Below are 18,466 nucleotides of genomic sequence, written 5' to 3'. Positions count from 1 at the left end.
CCACAGAACAGGGGCATGCTAAGAGAAAGCTTTGTGACCCGCAGACTTCTTATTCACCTTAGGGACACAAATATAATAATTACATTTTATATATATATATATATATATATATATATATATATATATATATATATATATATAAATATAAACGTGGGTTACTAGGCAAAGTTCTGAAATTCCAATCCGCTATAAGAAGAATAATGACAATCACAGTTAAAAAGTCTAAACATGAAAGCTCACGATATAAATAAACAAATAAAACATTACTTATGAAACCATTTGTAACAACTCTTTGAAGGTGACATAGATGTTTTAAAACAGGAGCACTCAGTGAAAGCAGCGGTCATATAAACACGCCTCTTTACGCTAATTAAACCGGGTTTGAGGAGCAAAAACAAAACAAAACACAGAAATCAGAAAACAAGTTACTTGTGGTTACGGCCGATCGGTTGTTGTCTTAAATATTGCCCACGGCCGATCGGTTGTTGTCTAAATATTGCCCACGGCCGATCGGTTGTTGTCTTAAATACTGCCCACGGCCGATCGGTTGTTGTCTAAATACTGCCCACGGCCGATCGGTTGTTGTCTAAATACTGCCCACGGCCGATCGGTTGTTGTCTAAATATTGCCCACGGCCGATCGGTTGTTGTCTAAATACTGCCCACGGCCGATCGGTTGTTGTCTAAATACTGCCCACGGCCGATCGGTTGTTGTCTAAATACTGCCCACGGCCGATCGGTTGTTGTCTTAAATATTGCCCACGGCCGATCGGTTGTTGTCTTAAATATTGCCCACGGCCGATCGGTTGTTGTCTAAATATTGCCCACGGCCGATCGGTTGTTGTCTTAAATATTGCCCACGGCCGATCGGTTGTTGTCTTAAATATTGCCCACGGCCGATCGGTTGTTGTCTTAAATACTGCCCACGGCCGATCGGTTGTTGTCTTAAATATTGCCCACGGCCGATCGGTTGTTGTCTTAAATATTGCCCACGGCCGATCGGTTGTTGTCTTAAATATTGCCCACGGCCGATCGTTTGTTGTCTTAAATATTGCCCACGGCCGATCGTTTGTTGTCTTAAATATTGCCCACGGCCGATCGTTTGTTGTCTTAAATATTGCCCACGGCCGATCGGTTGTTGTCTTAAATATTGCCCACGGCCGATCGGTTGTTGTCTAAATACTGCCCACGGCCGATCGGTTGTTGTCTTAAATATTGCCCACGGCCGATCGTTTGTTGTCTTAAATATTGCCCACGGCCGATCGGTTGTTGTCTAAATATTGCCCACGGCCGATCGGTTGTTGTCTAAATATTGCCCACGGCCGATCGTTTGTTGTCTAAATACTGCCCACGGCCGATCGGTTGTTGTCTAAATATTGCACACGGCCGATCGTTTGTTGTCTTAAATATTGCCCACGGCCGATCGTTTGTTGTCTTAAATATTGCCCACGGCCGATCGGTTGTTGTCTAAATATTGCCCACGGCCGATCGGTTGTTGTCTAAATACTGCCCACGGCCGATCGGTTGTTGTCTAAATATTGCCCACCGCCGATCGGTTGTTGTCTTAAATATTGCCCACGGCCGATCGGTTGTTGTCTTAAATATTGCCCACGGCCGATCGGTTGTTGTCTAAATACTGCCCACGGCCGATCGGTTGTTGTCTTAAATATTGCCCACGGCCGATCGGTTGTTGTCTCAGTATTGTCTACTGTTAACAGTGTATTTCTCAGTTTCCGTCAGCCATCAGGAAACAGACAAAATGTTGGCAGCTAGAAGAAGGCTCCGCCCATCTGTGTATTTAACACTGGACATAAATGAGGCTTAACGTTGAACCAGACCACTCGGACTCGGACTTGGACAGTGTTCAGTGACAGCAGCAGAGGTTTGATGCTCACCTTTGTCCAGCAGCGTTTCTGACCGTGGTACTCGTCCTCCACCCTGCTCTTCTGGGCGTAGGCCTCCTGCAGCTCCGCCCTCAGCCTCTCCAGTTCCTCCTGCAGTGACACGAGCTGAGCGTCATCGGCGCGCTGCCGGACCTGCTCCAGCTCCTTCTGCAGCTTGCTGACCTCAGAGTTGAGGCTGAGGTTGGCCGTCATCAGGTGCTCGTTCTGGGCTTTGTACTCTTTGCTCTAAGGGGGCGTGGACGGGAAACAGAAAGAGTCAAAGACAACAGCAGCGCTGGACTTGAGCTGTCCACGTTCAACTAACTGGACAGCCCAGAAAACCACCTGGTACCAGCAGGTACTGCAACTCTTTGAATGAGATGAAGAAGAGAGAACGGTGAGATGCCTCAGAATGGCAACCTGTGGCAGAATAGCACAGATATAAGGAGCAGTACCTCACGTGTAGCTTCTCATGTACAAGCTGCAACCAACACTCTGAACGCAGGTGACGAACGTGGGAGCCATGACAACATCGACCAAACCTAAACGGAGAACTCTGGTTCCACTCAGCAGTCAAGCATGAAGAACAAACTGTGTAACAGTGTCGTGTTTTCCGGTCCTGCCTACTGGAATTTCCAGACTATCCGCAACACGCTGCGATCCTGGCTGCATGATCATGATCATGATCATGATCCACAAACAAACAACAAAAAAGTTAAAACTACTCAGTTCTCTGTGTGGAGCAGAGACGCCGCGCAACACTGTGCCGACGCTAGATGACGGGCTCATCAGAAAAAAAAGCATTTACGGTACATATTTAATTAAAAGTTAAAAACTCTTTCTAACATCTTTCTGTGTAAATATTTTTACACAGTCTGTTTTAAAAAAAATTAAAATTGGTGGGTGCAGCTAATATTCAGGTGCACTCTATAGTCTGTAAATTATGGTAATCATGAAATGTGCACATTAACAGCAAGTAACCAGGAGCTGGCCACGCCCCGGGAACACCCATCAACTGACAAACGCCAAATGTTTGTTGCGCTCATTTGTCATTTGTAGCTAATCTGAACGTGGGCTCAGTGTTGAGGATCCGAGCAGCGAGACGGTCGAGGACACGCCCACGCTTCCGCTGGCTGTGGTGGACAGGTTAAGGTTAAGTTTGGGGGGTGGTGATGGACTGGCTGTGTGCCTGGATGGTTATCATCCAGGGCCCAAAGGCAGTTCCATGATTTGGAGGATGTGAGAATGTGAGGCACTCAGGTTTGCTACCAGACCTGAGTTGTGCGTAAAGGGGACGAGTGAGGGAAGCCAACAAGACACCAACAAGAACTGAGAGAGATTGAGTTTCTGTGAGTGCAGAGGCTTCAGATTCAGCATCAGCGGACAGAAGAAGAAAAGAACAACATGTGACATGGGGACTGGAACCCGGAGGTCCGCCCTGCTGTACCTGATCGTCCATTTTCCTCTGCAGCTGCACGATCTTGTTCTCCATGCCGTTGTTGAGCTTCTTCAGCCGCTCAGCGGACCGCGCCTCGATCTTTAACTGCTTCAGCTCCCGCTTGGCGTGCATGCGCCTGTAGGCACACTGGATGATGATGGCGGCGCTGCATGCACGTTTGAATTTCTGCCTCACCAGCCAACCACGGACGGTCTTCTGGATGATCATGGCCTTGTGGTGCAGGAGGAACTACAAAACAGGGTGAAAACAGGACGTTACTGAAAGAACAGTCTGATGAAGAGGAACCACAGAAGCACTCAGGAACGTGCACCTGATTACGTCCCTCGAAAACTGAAATGTTGTCTCCCTGAGGAACTTATCAGGCAAACAGATCCAGAGTTCTGGACTGTTGCGTCACCATGGTCCACTACCAGAACTACAGACAGGCCACATCCTATCACTACTGACATAGGAGTAGAAACTACCACCAGAAGAATCCTGTGAGATTAAAGGTACTTCATCCTGCACGATCCACAACATTAGACCAGGAACCACAGACAGGAACACCAATAAATAACGTAGGTTCACCCTGCACAATTATTAGACCAGGAACCACAGACAGGAACACCAATAAATAACGTAGGTTCACCCTGCACAATTATTAGACCAGGAACCACAGACAGGAACACCAATAAATAACGTAGGTTCACCCTGCACAGTTATTAGACCAGGAACCACAGACAGGAACACCAATAAATAACGTAGGTTCACCCTGCACAATTATTAGACCAGGAACCACAGACAGGAACACCAATAAATAACGTAGGTTCACCCTGCACAATTATTAGACCACGAACCACAGACAGGAACACCAATAAATAATGTAGGTTCACCCTGCACAATTATTAGACCAGGAACCACAGACAGGAACACCAATAAATAACGTAGGTTCACCCTGCACAATTATTAGACCAGGAACCACAGACAGGAACACCAATAAATAACGTAGGTTCACCCTGCACAATTATTAGACCACGAACCACAGACAGGAACACCAATAAATAACGTAGCTTCACCCTGCACAATTATTAGACCAGGAACCACAGACAGGAACACCAATAAATAACGTAGGTTCACCCTGCACAATTATTAGACCACGAACCACAGACAGGAACACCAATAAATAATGTAGGTTCACCCTGCACAATTATTAGACCAGGAACCACAGACAGGAACACCAATAAATAACGTAGGTTCACCCTGCACAATTATTAGACCAGGAACCACAGACAGGAACACCAATAAATAACGTAGGTTCACCCTGCACAATTATTAGACCACGAACCACAGACAGGAACACCAATAAATAACGTAGCTTCACCCTGCACAATTATTAGACCAGGAACCACAGACAGGAACACCAATAAATAACGTAGGTTCACCCTGCACAATTATTAGACCACGAACCACAGACAGGAACACCAATAAATAATGTAGGTTCACCCTGCACAATTATTAGACCAGGAACCACAGACAGGAGTACCAATGAATAACTCCTCTTCACCCTGCACAATTATTAGATCAGGAACCACAGACAGGAGTACCAATGAATAACGTAGCTTCACCCTGCATGATTATTAGACCAGGAACCACAGACTAGAGTACCAATGAATAACACAGCTTCATCCTGCACAATTATTAGACCAGGAACCACAGACAGGAACACCAATAAATAACGTAGCTTCACCCTGCACAATTATTAGACCAGGAACCACAGACAGGAACACCAATAAATAACGTAGCTTCACCCTGCACAATTATTAGACCAGGAACCACAGACAGGAACACCAATAAATAACGTAGCTTCACCCTGCACAATTATTAGACCAGGAACCACAGACAGGAACACCAATAAATAACGTAGCTTCACCCTGCACAATTATTAGACCAGGAACCACAGACAGGAGTACCAATGAATAACTCCTCTTCACCCTGCACAATTATTAGACCAGGAACCACAGACAGGAACACCAATAAATAACGTAGCTTCACCCTGCACAATTATTAGACCAGGAACCACAGACAGGAACACCAATAAATAACGTAGCTTCACCCTGCACAATTATTAGACCAGGAACCACAGACAGGAGTACCAATGAATAACTCCTCTTCACCCTGCACAATTATTAGACCAGGAACCACAGACAGGAGTACCAATAAATAACGTAGCTTCACCCTGCACAATTATTAGACCAGGAACCACAGACTAGAGTACCAATGAATAACTCCTCTTCACCCTGCACAATTATTAGACCAGGAACCACAGACAGGAACACCAATAAATAACGTAGCTTCACCCTGCACAATTATTAGACCAGGAACCACAGACAGGAACACCAATAAATAACGTAGCTTCACCCTGCACAATTATTAGACCAGGAACCACAGACAGGAACACCAATAAATAACGTAGCTTCACCCTGCACAATTATTAGACCAGGAACCACAGACAGGAGTACCAATGAATAACTCCTCTTCACCCTGCACAATTATTAGACCAGGAACCACAGACAGGAACACCAATAAATAACGTAGCTTCACCCTGCACAATTATTAGACCAGGAACCACAGACAGGAACACCAATAAATAACGTAGCTTCACCCTGCACAATTATTAGACCAGGAACCACAGACAGGAGTACCAATGAATAACTCCTCTTCACCCTGCACAATTATTAGACCAGGAACCACAGACAGGAGTACCAATAAATAACGTAGCTTCACCCTGCACAATTATTAGACCAGGAACCACAGACTAGAGTACCAATGAATAACTCCTCTTCACCCTGCACAATTATTAGACCAGGAACCACAGACAGGAGTACCAATGAATAACTCCTCTTCACCCTGCACAATTATTAGACCAGGAACCACAGACAGGAACACCAATAAATAACGTAGCTTCACCCTGCACAATTATTAGACCAGGAACCACAGACAGGAACACCAATAAATAACGTAGCTTCACCCTGCACAATTATTAGACCAGGAACCACAGACAGGAGTACCAATGAATAACTCCTCTTCACCCTGCACAATTATTAGACCAGGAACCACAGACAGGAGTACCAATAAATAACGTAGCTTCACCCTGCACAATTATTAGACCAGGAACCACAGACTAGAGTACCAATGAATAACTCCTCTTCACCCTGCACAATTATTAGACCAGGAACCACAGACAGGAACACCAATAAATAACGTAGCTTCACCCTGCACAATTATTAGACCAGGAACCACAGACAGGAACACCAATAAATAACGTAGCTTCACCCTGCACAATTATTAGACCAGGAACCACAGACAGGAACACCAATAAATAACGTAGCTTCACCCTGCACAATTATTAGACCAGGAACCACAGACAGGAGTACCAATGAATAACTCCTCTTCACCCTGCACAATTATTAGACCAGGAACCACAGACAGGAACACCAATAAATAACGTAGCTTCACCCTGCACAATTATTAGACCAGGAACCACAGACAGGAACACCAATAAATAACGTAGCTTCACCCTGCACAATTATTAGACCAGGAACCACAGACAGGAGTACCAATGAATAACTCCTCTTCACCCTGCACAATTATTAGACCAGGAACCACAGACAGGAGTACCAATAAATAACGTAGCTTCACCCTGCACAATTATTAGACCAGGAACCACAGACTAGAGTACCAATGAATAACTCCTCTTCACCCTGCACAATTATTAGACCAGGAACCACAGACAGGAGTACCAATGAATAACTCCTCTTCACCCTGCACAATTATTAGACCAGGAACCACAGACAGGAACACCAATAAATAACGTAGCTTCACCCTGCACAATTATTAGACCAGGAACCACAGACAGGAACACCAATAAATAACGTAGCTTCACCCTGCACAATTATTAGACCAGGAACCACAGACAGGAGTACCAATGAATAACTCCTCTTCACCCTGCACAATTATTAGACCAGGAACCACAGACAGGAACACCAATAAATAACGTAGCTTCACCCTGCACAATTATTAGACCAGGAACCACAGACTAGAGTACCAATGAATAACTCCTCTTCACCCTGCACAATTATTAGATCAGGAACCACAGACAGGAGTACCAATGAATAACGTAGCTTCACCCTGCATGATTATTAGACCAGGAACCACAGACTAGAGTACCAATGAATAACACAGCTTCATCCTGCACAATTATTAGACCAGGAACCACAGACAGGAACACCAATAAATAACGTAGCTTCACCCTGCACAATTATTAGACCAGGAACCACAGACAGGAACACCAATAAATAACGTAGCTTCACCCTGCACAATTATTAGACCAGGAACCACAGACAGGAACACCAATAAATAATGTAGCTTCACCCTGCACAATTATTAGACCAGGAACAACAGACAGGAACACCAATAAATAATGTAGCTTCACCCTGCACAATTATTAGACCAGGAACAACAGACAGGAACACCAATAAATAACGTAGCTTCACCCTGCACAATTATTAGACCAGGAACCACAGACAGGAACACCAATAAATAACGTAGCTTCACCCTGCACAATTATTAGACCAGGAACCACAGACTAGAGTACCAATGAATAACTCCTCTTCACCCTGCACAATTATTAGATCAGGAACCACAGACAGGAGTACCAATGAATAACTCCTCTTCACCCTGCACAATTATTAGACCAGGAACAACAGACAGGAGTACCAATGAATAACTCCTCTTCACCCTGCACAATTATTAGACCAGGAACCACAGACAGGAACACCAATAAATAACGTAGCTTCACCCTGCACAATTATTAGACCAGGAACCACAGACTAGAGTACCAATGAATAACTCCTCTTCACCCTGCACAATTATTAGATCAGGAACCACAGACAGGAGTACCAATGAATAACGTAGCTTCACCCTGCATGATTATTAGACCAGGAACCACAGACTAGAGTACCAATGAATAACACAGCTTCATCCTGCACAATTATTAGACCAGGAACCACAGACAGGAACACCAATAAATAATGTAGCTTCACCCTGCACAATTATTAGACCAGGAACAACAGACAGGAACACCAATAAATAATGTAGCTTCACCCTGCACAATTATTAGACCAGGAACAACAGACAGGAACACCAATAAATAACGTAGCTTCACCCTGCACAATTATTAGACCAGGAACCACAGACAGGAACACCAATAAATAACGTAGCTTCACCCTGCACAATTATTAGACCAGGAACCACAGACAGGAGTACCAATGAATAACGTAGCTTCACCCTGCATGATTATTAGACCAGGAACCACAGACTAGAGTACCAATGAATAACACAGCTTCATCCTGCACAATTATTAGACCAGGAACAACAGACAGGAACACCAATAAATAATGTAGCTTCACCCTGCACAATTATTAGACCAGGAACAACAGACAGGAACACCAATAAATAATGTAGCTTCACCCTGCACAATTATTAGACCAGGAACAACAGACAGGAACACCAATAAATAACGTAGCTTCACCCTGCACAATTATTAGACCAGGAACCACAGACAGGAACACCAATAAATAACGTAGCTTCACCCTGCACAATTATTAGACCAGGAACCACAGACAGGAACACCAATAAATAATGTAGCTTCACCCTGCACAATTATTAGACCAGGAACAACAGACAGGAGTACCAATGAATAACTCCTCTTCACCCTGCACAATTATTAGACCAGGAACCACAGACAGGAGTACCAATGAATAACTCCTCTTCACCCTGCACAATTATTAGACCAGGAACCACAGACAGGAGTACCAATGAATAACTCCTCTTCACCCTGCACAATTATTAGATCAGGAACCACAGACAGGAACACCAATAAATAACGTAGCTTCACCCTGCATGATTATTAGACCAGGAACCACAGACAGGAACACCAATAAATAACGTAGCTTCACCCTGCACAATTATTAGACCAGGAACAACAGACAGGAACACCAATAAATAACGTAGCTTCACCCTGCACAATTATTAGACCAGGAACCACAGACAGGAACACCAATAAATAACGTAGCTTCACCCTGCACAATTATTAGACCAGGAACCACAGACTAGAGTACCAATGAATAACTCCTCTTCACCCTGCACAATTATTAGATCAGGAACCACAGACAGGAGTACCAATGAATAACGTAGCTTCACCCTGCATGATTATTAGACCAGGAACCACAGACTAGAGTACCAATGAATAACACAGCTTCATCCTGCACAATTATTAGACCAGGAACCACAGACAGGAACACCAATAAATAACGTAGCTTCACCCTGCACAATTATTAGACCAGGAACCACAGACAGGAACACCAATAAATAACGTAGCTTCACCCTGCACAATTATTAGACCAGGAACCACAGACAGGAACACCAATAAATAATGTAGCTTCACCCTGCACAATTATTAGACCAGGAACAACAGACAGGAACACCAATAAATAACGTAGCTTCACCCTGCACAATTATTAGACCAGGAACCACAGACAGGAACACCAATAAATAACATAGCTTCACCCTGCACAATTATTAGACCAGGAACCACAGACAGGAGTACCAATGAATAACTCCTCTTCACCCTGCACAATTATTAGACCAGGAACCACAGACAGGAGTACCAATGAATAACTCCTCTTCACCCTGCACAATTATTAGACCAGGAACCACAGACAGGAGTACCAATGAATAACGTAGCTTCACCCTGCACAATTATTAGACCAGGAACAACAGACAGGAGTACCAATGAATAACTCCTCTTCACCCTGCACAATTATTAGACCAGGAACCACAGACAGGAGTACCAATGAATAACTCCTCTTCACCCTGCACAATTATTAGATCAGGAACCACAGACAGGAGTACCAATGAATAACGTAGCTTCACCCTGCACAATTATTAGACCAGGAACCACAGACAGGAGTACCAATGAATAACTCCTCTTCACCCTGCACAATTATTAGATCAGGAACCACAGACAGGAGTACCAATGAATAACGTAGCTTCACCCTGCATGATTATTAGACCAGGAACCACAGACTAGAGTACCAATGAATAACACAGCTTCATCCTGCACAATTATTAGACCAGGAACCACAGACAGGAGTACCAATGAATAACGTAGCTTCACCCTGCACAATTATTAGACCAGGAACCACAGACAGGAGTACCAATGAATAACTCCTCTTCACCCTGCACAATTATTAGATCAGGAACCACAGACAGGAGTACCAATGAATAACGTAGCTTCACCCTGCATGATTATTAGACCAGGAACCACAGACTAGAGTACCAATGAATAACACAGCTTCATCCTGCACAATTATTAGACCAGGAACCACAGACAGGAGTACCAATGAATAACTCCTCTTCACCCTGCACGATTATTAGACCAGGAACCACAGACAGGAGTACCAATGAATAACTCCTCTTCACCCTGCACGATTATTAGACCAGGAACCACAGACAGGAGTACCAATGAATAACTCCTCTTCACCCTGCACGATTATTAGACCAGGAACCACAGACAGGAGTACCAATGAATAACTCCTCTTCACCCTGCACAATTATTAGACCAGGAACCACAGACAGGAGTACCAATGAATAACTCCTCTTCACCCTGCACAATTATTAGATCAGGAACCACAGACAGGAGTACCAATGAATAACGTAGCTTCACCCTGCATGATTATTAGACCAGGAACCACAGACTAGAGTACCAATGAATAACACAGCTTCATCCTGCACAATTATTAGACCAGGAACCACAGACAGGAGTACCAATGAATAACTCCTCTTCACCCTGCACAATTATTAGACCAGGAACCACAGACAGGAGTACCAATGAATAACTCCTCTTCACCCTGCACAATTATTAGACCAGGAACCACAGACAGGAGTACCAATGAATAACTCCTCTTCACCCTGCACAATTATTAGACCAGGAACCACAGACAGGAGTACCAATGAATAACTCCTCTTCACCCTGCACAATTATTAGACCAGGAACCACAGACAGGAGTACCAATGAATAACTCCTCTTCACCCTGCACAATTATTAGACCAGGAACCACAGACAGGAGTACCAATGAATAACTCCTCTTCACCCAGCACAATTATTAGACCAGGAACCACAGACAGTAGTACCAACGAATAACGCAGCTTCACCGTGCACAATGCACCACATTAGACCAGGAACCACAGACAGGAGTACCAATGAATAACTCCTCTTCACCCTGCACAATTATTAGACCAGGAACCACAGACAGGAGTACCAATGAATAACTCCTCTTCACCCTGCACAATGCACCACATTAGACCAGGAACCACAGACAGGAGTACCAATGAATAACTCCTCTTCACCCTGCACAATTATTAGACCAGGAACCACAGACAGGAGTACCAATGAATAACTCCTCTTCACCCTGCACAATTATTAGACCAGGAACCACAGACAGGAGTACCAATGAATAACTCCTCTTCACCCTGCACAATTATTAGACCAGGAACCACAGACAGGAGTACCAATGAATAACTCCTCTTCACCCTGCACAATTATTAGACCAGGAACCACAGACAGGAGTACCAATGAATAACTCCTCTTCACCCTGCACAATTATTAGACCAGGAACCACAGACAGGAGTACCAATGAATAACTCCTCTTCACCCAGCACAATTATTAGACCAGGAACCACAGACAGTAGTACCAACGAATAACGCAGCTTCACCGTGCACAATGCACCACATTAGACCAGGAACCACAGACAGTAGTACCAATGAATCACTCCTCTTCACCCAGCACAATTATTAGACCAGGAACCACAGACAGTAGTACCAACGAATAATGCAGCTTCACCCTGCACGATCCACCACATTAGACCAGGAACCACAGACAGGAGTACCAATGAATAACGCAGCTGCACCCTGCACGATTATTAGACCAGGAACCACAGACAGGAGTACCAATGAATAAGTCCTCTTCACCCTGCATGATTATTAGACCAGGAACCAAAGACAGGAGTACCAATGAATAACTCCTCTTCACCCTGCATGATTATTAGACCAGGAACCAAAGACAGGAGTAACAATGAATAACGCAGCTTCACCCTGCATGATCCACCACATTAGACCAGGAACCACAGACACTAGTACCAATGAATAACTCCTCTTCACCCTGCACGATCCACCACAGTAGACCAGGAACCACAAGAAGAAGAAGAAATCTTAATCAACAGGACAAAAAGATGCTGACAGATGAGTATTTCAGTCCTGATCCTTCTGGTGGAAACACACAGTAGTGGTTCAGATCTGGTACTCGCCCATGTTGGTGTGGTACTCATTAGGGATGGGGCCGATCTGATTTAATGTCGGTACGGTGTTCCAAAGTAATTGACGGATCAGAAATTTCCGATACAACCTATGGAGTTTTCCAATCCAGGAGCGATGTCTGGCCTGTTTTTGTCCAGACAGGATTCCCTGCTTCCTGTCGCTGGCTGCAAACTGTGCAAGGGACTTCCTGAATGGAGGCGTGGCCCAACGACACTTGGAGTCATGAGACACTCCTCCGTTCAGGAAATCACAGCCTGCAGCCGCAGAGCAGGTGAGCATTAAGCCGCAGAGTCGCAGACCCACTTTTTTTTAATCACATGTCCGTGTGTGAACACAACAAAGCAAGACAGCAACATAAAAGTACTTAATTCTTTCACCAAAACATCAAATCTACGCTTGCATCTGGCAAATTGTAGATGAACCTTCAGGTCTTTTTAAGAAAATCCTCTTCTAAACACTTCATTATGAAGCTGTATAACTGGGAAATACAAAATATCCTCGTAGAAAATCAACAATCATGATAATAATCACATTAAAGTAAACAGAGCTCACTGTCAGTATCAACAGATATCCAGATTCAGGTATCAGGATCAGAAGTGAAAAAAATGTGGATCTGTGCATCCCAACCTGCAGTGGAAAAGAACATATAATTCCAGTGAATCAGTGCAGCTCCAGCTGGAAGAGCTGAGGTGACTGTAACGGTCAGAGCGGCTGAGTGCAGCAGATAAAAGCCCAGGTCCCCATCAAACTGGTGACAGTGTGGAGTCCTACCTCCCAGTAGATCCTGCGTGTGTACATGCCCCTGGTGTAGGCCTGGATGGTGATGACGGCCTGCTTTAGCCTCAGAAAGGCGCGGCGATCTCTCACCATGCGGTACTGTTTCTGACAGATCAGGGCAGCACGACTCAAACGCAGAAACTCAGCATGCCTGTGAAAAACAACCAGTGTTTAGAGGCGCGCTCTGGCCCGTGACACCGGGGTCACAGCGGACTCAAGCCTGTGAGCCGAACCTGCGGGCCAGATATCCACGTCCATATCTTTGAAGAAGCATGACAGACTTGCGAATCTTGAGGTAGCGTATTCTCTGCAGCCAACCTCGTACTGTCTTCTGGATCTTAATGCAGGCTGAGCGGAATTTGTCAGCCCTGAGCTTCTCCAGATAGGCCACTTGGCCCGCCCGGAAAAAAATCTTGGTCTTACCAAACTGAAACATGTCCGGATCCTGAGAGAGAGAGAGAAAAAAGGGGATTATTTTCTCTAGTATCCAGCAAAACAGTTCACTGTTCCCCAACAAAAACAATCAAAGTCAGGGTTCTCTGACTGCACAGATGTTCCGCTTGTAGAAGACATATTTTAGATTTTCAGTGTGTCACCAGTTTTCATTCACCAAGAAAAAGGCCTCACAGATTGCAGAAGCTGGTGGAAGCACCTGGTTCAGGTTCTGAATGAGTAACTGCCAAAAACTGGGTTAACGAGGAAACGTTTGCCTTTACTCGGGTGTCTAACTGAAGAACCAGTGCCTGATTGTGTTTCAGAACAGTGAAATAAAATCAAAGTATTTAGCCAAGGCTTCTGGAGCACAGTTCCAGAAATCCGGTTTCTCCTAAACAGCCACCTGGAAAGCGCCTCAAGTGTAGAATCTATTCAAGAAAAATCTACGTTTGGAACAGTACAGACTTTACATCAGTGAGTTAGGAGGCCCAAATTAAACTTCAGGAACTAAGCTACTGTTCCAAAGGGCCTACAGAATGTCAGGATCACAACAAAGGAACCAGTGAAGGACTTGGAGACATCAAACAGAAGTGTGACATCATCCAGGAGTGCTCCATCACCAGGACCTGAAAAACCAAAAGGGAGGTCGTGGCTTTAAAATAAAGATTAAAAGCTCAACAGTCACCAGGACAAAGGCCCGGCCTCGTGTGCAGCATCTGGATAAAAGGAAAAGTCCTCCTCCTCCTCCCGTCTTTACACGGCTGAGGGAGTACGTGGGCAGGGCTGCCCAACATTTTAGAGAAAAGTTGGGCACTAAAATCTGGTGCCAATATAACACTGGTTCCTCAACCAGCAGGAGCAAATGTCTCTCACACACACTCATCTTCAACCGCTTATCCAAGATCGGGTCGCAGGGGGCTGAGCCTATCCCAGCAGTGATAGGGTACGAGGTGACGTTCAACCTGGATGGGACGGCAGTCTGTCACAGGGACACATACAGACAAACACAGTTTAAAGTTTCCAGTCCACCTAACCTGCATGTCTTTAAATGTGGGAGGAAGCCGGAGCACCCGGAGGAAACCCACGCAAACACGGGGAGAACATGCAAACTCCACACAGTAAGGCCACAGGCGGGAATCAAACCCATGACCTTTTCGCTGTGATGCAACCATGCTAACTGTAAATGTGTTAGTTCTCCACCAGGGGCGCTTGCGTCTAGCTCTTACTAGAGTCCCTTTATTCAGAGAGTAGCAACATGATGAGACAGAAAAAAAAAAAAAAAAAAAAAAAATCGGTCACGTGACTCATGGTGCCATCTTGGGTTCAAAATATCGTTGGCTGTTAATCTGTCTGCATGTAAATCCAGCTATTTTATTTATTTATTTGCTGAAGATGTACAGATTCCCTCCCCCTCTAGCTGCCACCTTATCCGCGTACCTGGATGATCCTAGGAGCTATATTGTCGGGGGCTTTGTGCCCCTTGTAGGGTCTATCAAGGCAAACAGGTCCTAGGTGACGGGTCAGACTAAGGGCAGTTCAGAACCTCCATGACCAGTAAAAAATCAAGGACTGAGACGTCGCCCGGTATGGCGGAGCCGGGGCCCCACCCTGGAGCCAGGCCTGTGGTTGGGGCTCGTGCGCGAGCGCCTGGTGGTCGGGCCAGGCTCAGCCCGAAAGAGCGACGTGGGCCCGCCATCCTGTGGGTTCACCACCTGCAGAGGGGGCCATGGGGGTCGGGTGCAAATAGGATTGGGTTGCAGTCGAGGGCGGGTGGCCCAGCGGCCCGGTCCATGCTCACAGCCCCTGGCTGTTGGGACATGGAATGTCACCTTGCTGGGGGGGAAGGAGCCTGAACTTGTGCGGGAGGTTGAGAGATACCGACTAGAGATAGTGGGTTAACCTCCATGCACAGCTTGGGCTCTGGTACCCAACTCATGGAGAGGGGCTGGACACTTCATTTTTCTGGTGTTGCACACGGGGAGAGGCGAAGAGCTGGGGTCGCATTGCTTATTGCTCCCCAGTTCAGTAGCTATGTGTTGGAGTTCACTCCAGTGAACGAGAGGGTCGCGTCCCTACGCCTTCGGGTCGGGCACAGGTCTCTCACTGTTGTCTCAGCCTATGGGCCGAGCGGCAGTGCAGAGTACCTGACCTTCTTGGAGTCCCTGGGAGGGGTAGTAGATAGCACGCCGACTGGGGACTCCATTGTTCTCCTGGGGGATTTCAACGCCCACGTGGGCGGCGACAGTGAGACCTGGAGGGAGGTGATCAGGAAGCACAGCCTCGCCGATCTGAACCCGAGTGGTGTTCAGTTGTTGGACTTCTATGCTAGTCACAGTTTGTCCATCACGAACACCATGTTCGAGCACAAGGGTGTCCATAAGTGCACGTGGCACCAGGACACCCTGAGCTGGAGGTCGATGATCGACTTTGTAGTCGTATCATCTGACCTTCGGCCACGTGTCTCGGACACTCAGCTGAAGAGAGGGGCAGAGCTGTCGACCGATCACCACCTGGTGGTGAGTTGGATCCGCTGGGAGGGGAGGAAGCTGGTCAGACCTGGCAGGCCCAAACGTATCATAAGGGTCTGCTGGGAATGACTGGTGGAACCCTCTGTCAGCAAGGTCTTCAACTCCCACATCCGGGAGAGCTTCTCCCAGATCCCGGGGGAGGTTGGAGACATGAAGTCCGAGTGGACCATGTTCTCCACCTCCATTGTCAATGCGGCCGCTCGTAGCTGTGGTCGCAAGGTCTCTGGTGCCTATCGCGGCGGCAATCCCCGAACCCGGTGGTGGACGTCGGAAGTGAGGGATGCTGTCAAGCTGAAGAAGGAGTCCTACTTATCTTTGTTGGTAGGTGGGACCCCGGAGGCAGCTGACAGGTACTGGCAGGCCAAGCGTGCCGCAGCCTGTGCGGTTGCAGAGGTAAAAACTCGGGTCTGGAAAGAGTTCGGGGAGGCCATGGAGGAGGACTATCGGTCGGGCTCGAAGAGATTCTGGCAAACCGTCTGCCGCCTCGGGAGGCGGAAGCAGCTCTCCACAAGCACTGTTTATGGTGCGGGTGGGGAGCTGTTGACCCTTACTGGGGATGTTGTCGGGCGGTAGAAGGAATACTTCGAAGATCTCCTCAATCCCATCGTTACGTCTTCCGAAGAGGAAGCAGAGACTGGGGACTCAGAGGCGGACTCATCCATTAGCCGGGCCGAAGTGACCGAGGTGGTTAGAAAGCTCCTCACTGGCAAGGCTCCTGGGGTGGATGAAATCCGTCCTGAGTACCTTAAGTCTCTGGATGATGTGGGACTGTCTTGGCTGACACGCCTCTGGATTGGCAGACCGGGGTGGTGGTCCCTCTGTTTAAGAACGGGGACAGGAGGGTGTAATCCAACTATAGGGGGTTCACACTCCTCAGCCTCCCCGGTAAGGTCTATTCCAGAGTACTGGAGAGGAGAATTCGACCGATGGTCGAACCTCGGATTCAGGAGGAGCAGTGTGGTTTTCGTCCTGGTCGCGGCACACTGGACCAGCTCTACACACTCCATTGGGTGCTCGAGAGTTCATGGGAGTTCGCCCAACCAGTCCACATGTGTTTTGTGGATCTGGAGAAGGCATTCGACCGTGTCCCTCGGGGCACCCTGTGGGGGGTGCTCCGGGAGTATGGGGTCCGGGGTCCTTTGTTAAGGGCTATCCGGTCCCTGTACAACCGCAGCAGGAGCTTGGTTCGCATTGCCGGTAGTAAGTCACACCTGTTTCCAGTGCACATTGGCCTCTGCCAGGGCTGCCCTTTGTCACCGGTTCTGTTCATTATTTTTATGGACAGAATTTCTAGGCGCAGTCAGGGTGTAGAGGGGGTCTGGTTTGGGAACCACAGAATCTCGTCTCTGCTGTTTGCGGACGATGTGGTTCTGTTGGCTTCGTCAAATCAGGACCTTCAGCGTGTACTGGAGCGGTTTGCAGCTGAGTGTGAAGCGTCCGGGATGAAAATCAGCACCTCCAAATCCGAGGCCATGGTTCTCGACCGGAAAAAGATGCTTTGCCCTCTTCAGGTCGGTGGAGTGTCCTTGCCTCAAGTGGAGGAGTTTAAGTATTTCGAGGTCTTGTTCACGAGTGAGGGACGGATGGAGCGTGAGATCGATAGACGGATCGGAGCAGCATCTGCAGTGATGCGGTCGCTGTATCGGACTGTCGTGGTGAAGAGAGAGCTGAGAAGGGGGGCAAAGCTCTCAATTTATCGATTGATCTACGTTCCGACCTTCACCTATGGTCATGAGATTTGGCTCATGACCGAAAGAACAAGATCGCGAGTACAAGCGGCCCAAAATACAACCCCAATTCCAATGAAGTTGGGACGTTGTGTAAAATGTAAATAAAAACAGAATACAATGATTTTCAAATCCTCTTCAACCTATATTCAATTGAATACACCACAAAGACAAGATATTTAATGTTCAAACTGATAAACTTTATTGTTTTTGTGCAAATATTTGCTTATTTTGAAATGGATG

The 18,466-nt window shown here is 46.6% G+C and overlaps 1 protein-coding gene across 1 annotated transcript in view; it reads right to left on the bottom strand.

Annotated features, from left to right (window-relative positions):
- myo5b (myosin VB) overlaps nt 1-18,466 on the bottom strand; it is a 371,481-nt gene that overhangs the window by 191,969 nt on the left and 161,046 nt on the right. Inside the window, exons 19-22 of the mRNA XM_034191847.1 lie at nt 13,767-13,978; nt 13,528-13,684; nt 3,330-3,569; nt 1,895-2,128 (exon numbers count right to left, since the gene is read on the bottom strand). Coding sequence (XP_034047738.1) covers nt 1,895-2,128; nt 3,330-3,569; nt 13,528-13,684; nt 13,767-13,978 — 843 coding nt within the window. The remainder of the gene's footprint in view (nt 1-1,894; nt 2,129-3,329; nt 3,570-13,527; nt 13,685-13,766; nt 13,979-18,466) is intronic.

Source organism: Thalassophryne amazonica, chromosome 17, assembly GCF_902500255.1.
Source record: "Thalassophryne amazonica chromosome 17, fThaAma1.1, whole genome shotgun sequence".
Classification (NCBI taxonomy): Eukaryota; Metazoa; Chordata; class Actinopteri; order Batrachoidiformes; family Batrachoididae; genus Thalassophryne; species Thalassophryne amazonica.
Note: the sequence above shows the minus strand (reverse complement) of the source record. Positions and strands in the feature narration are given on the sequence as shown.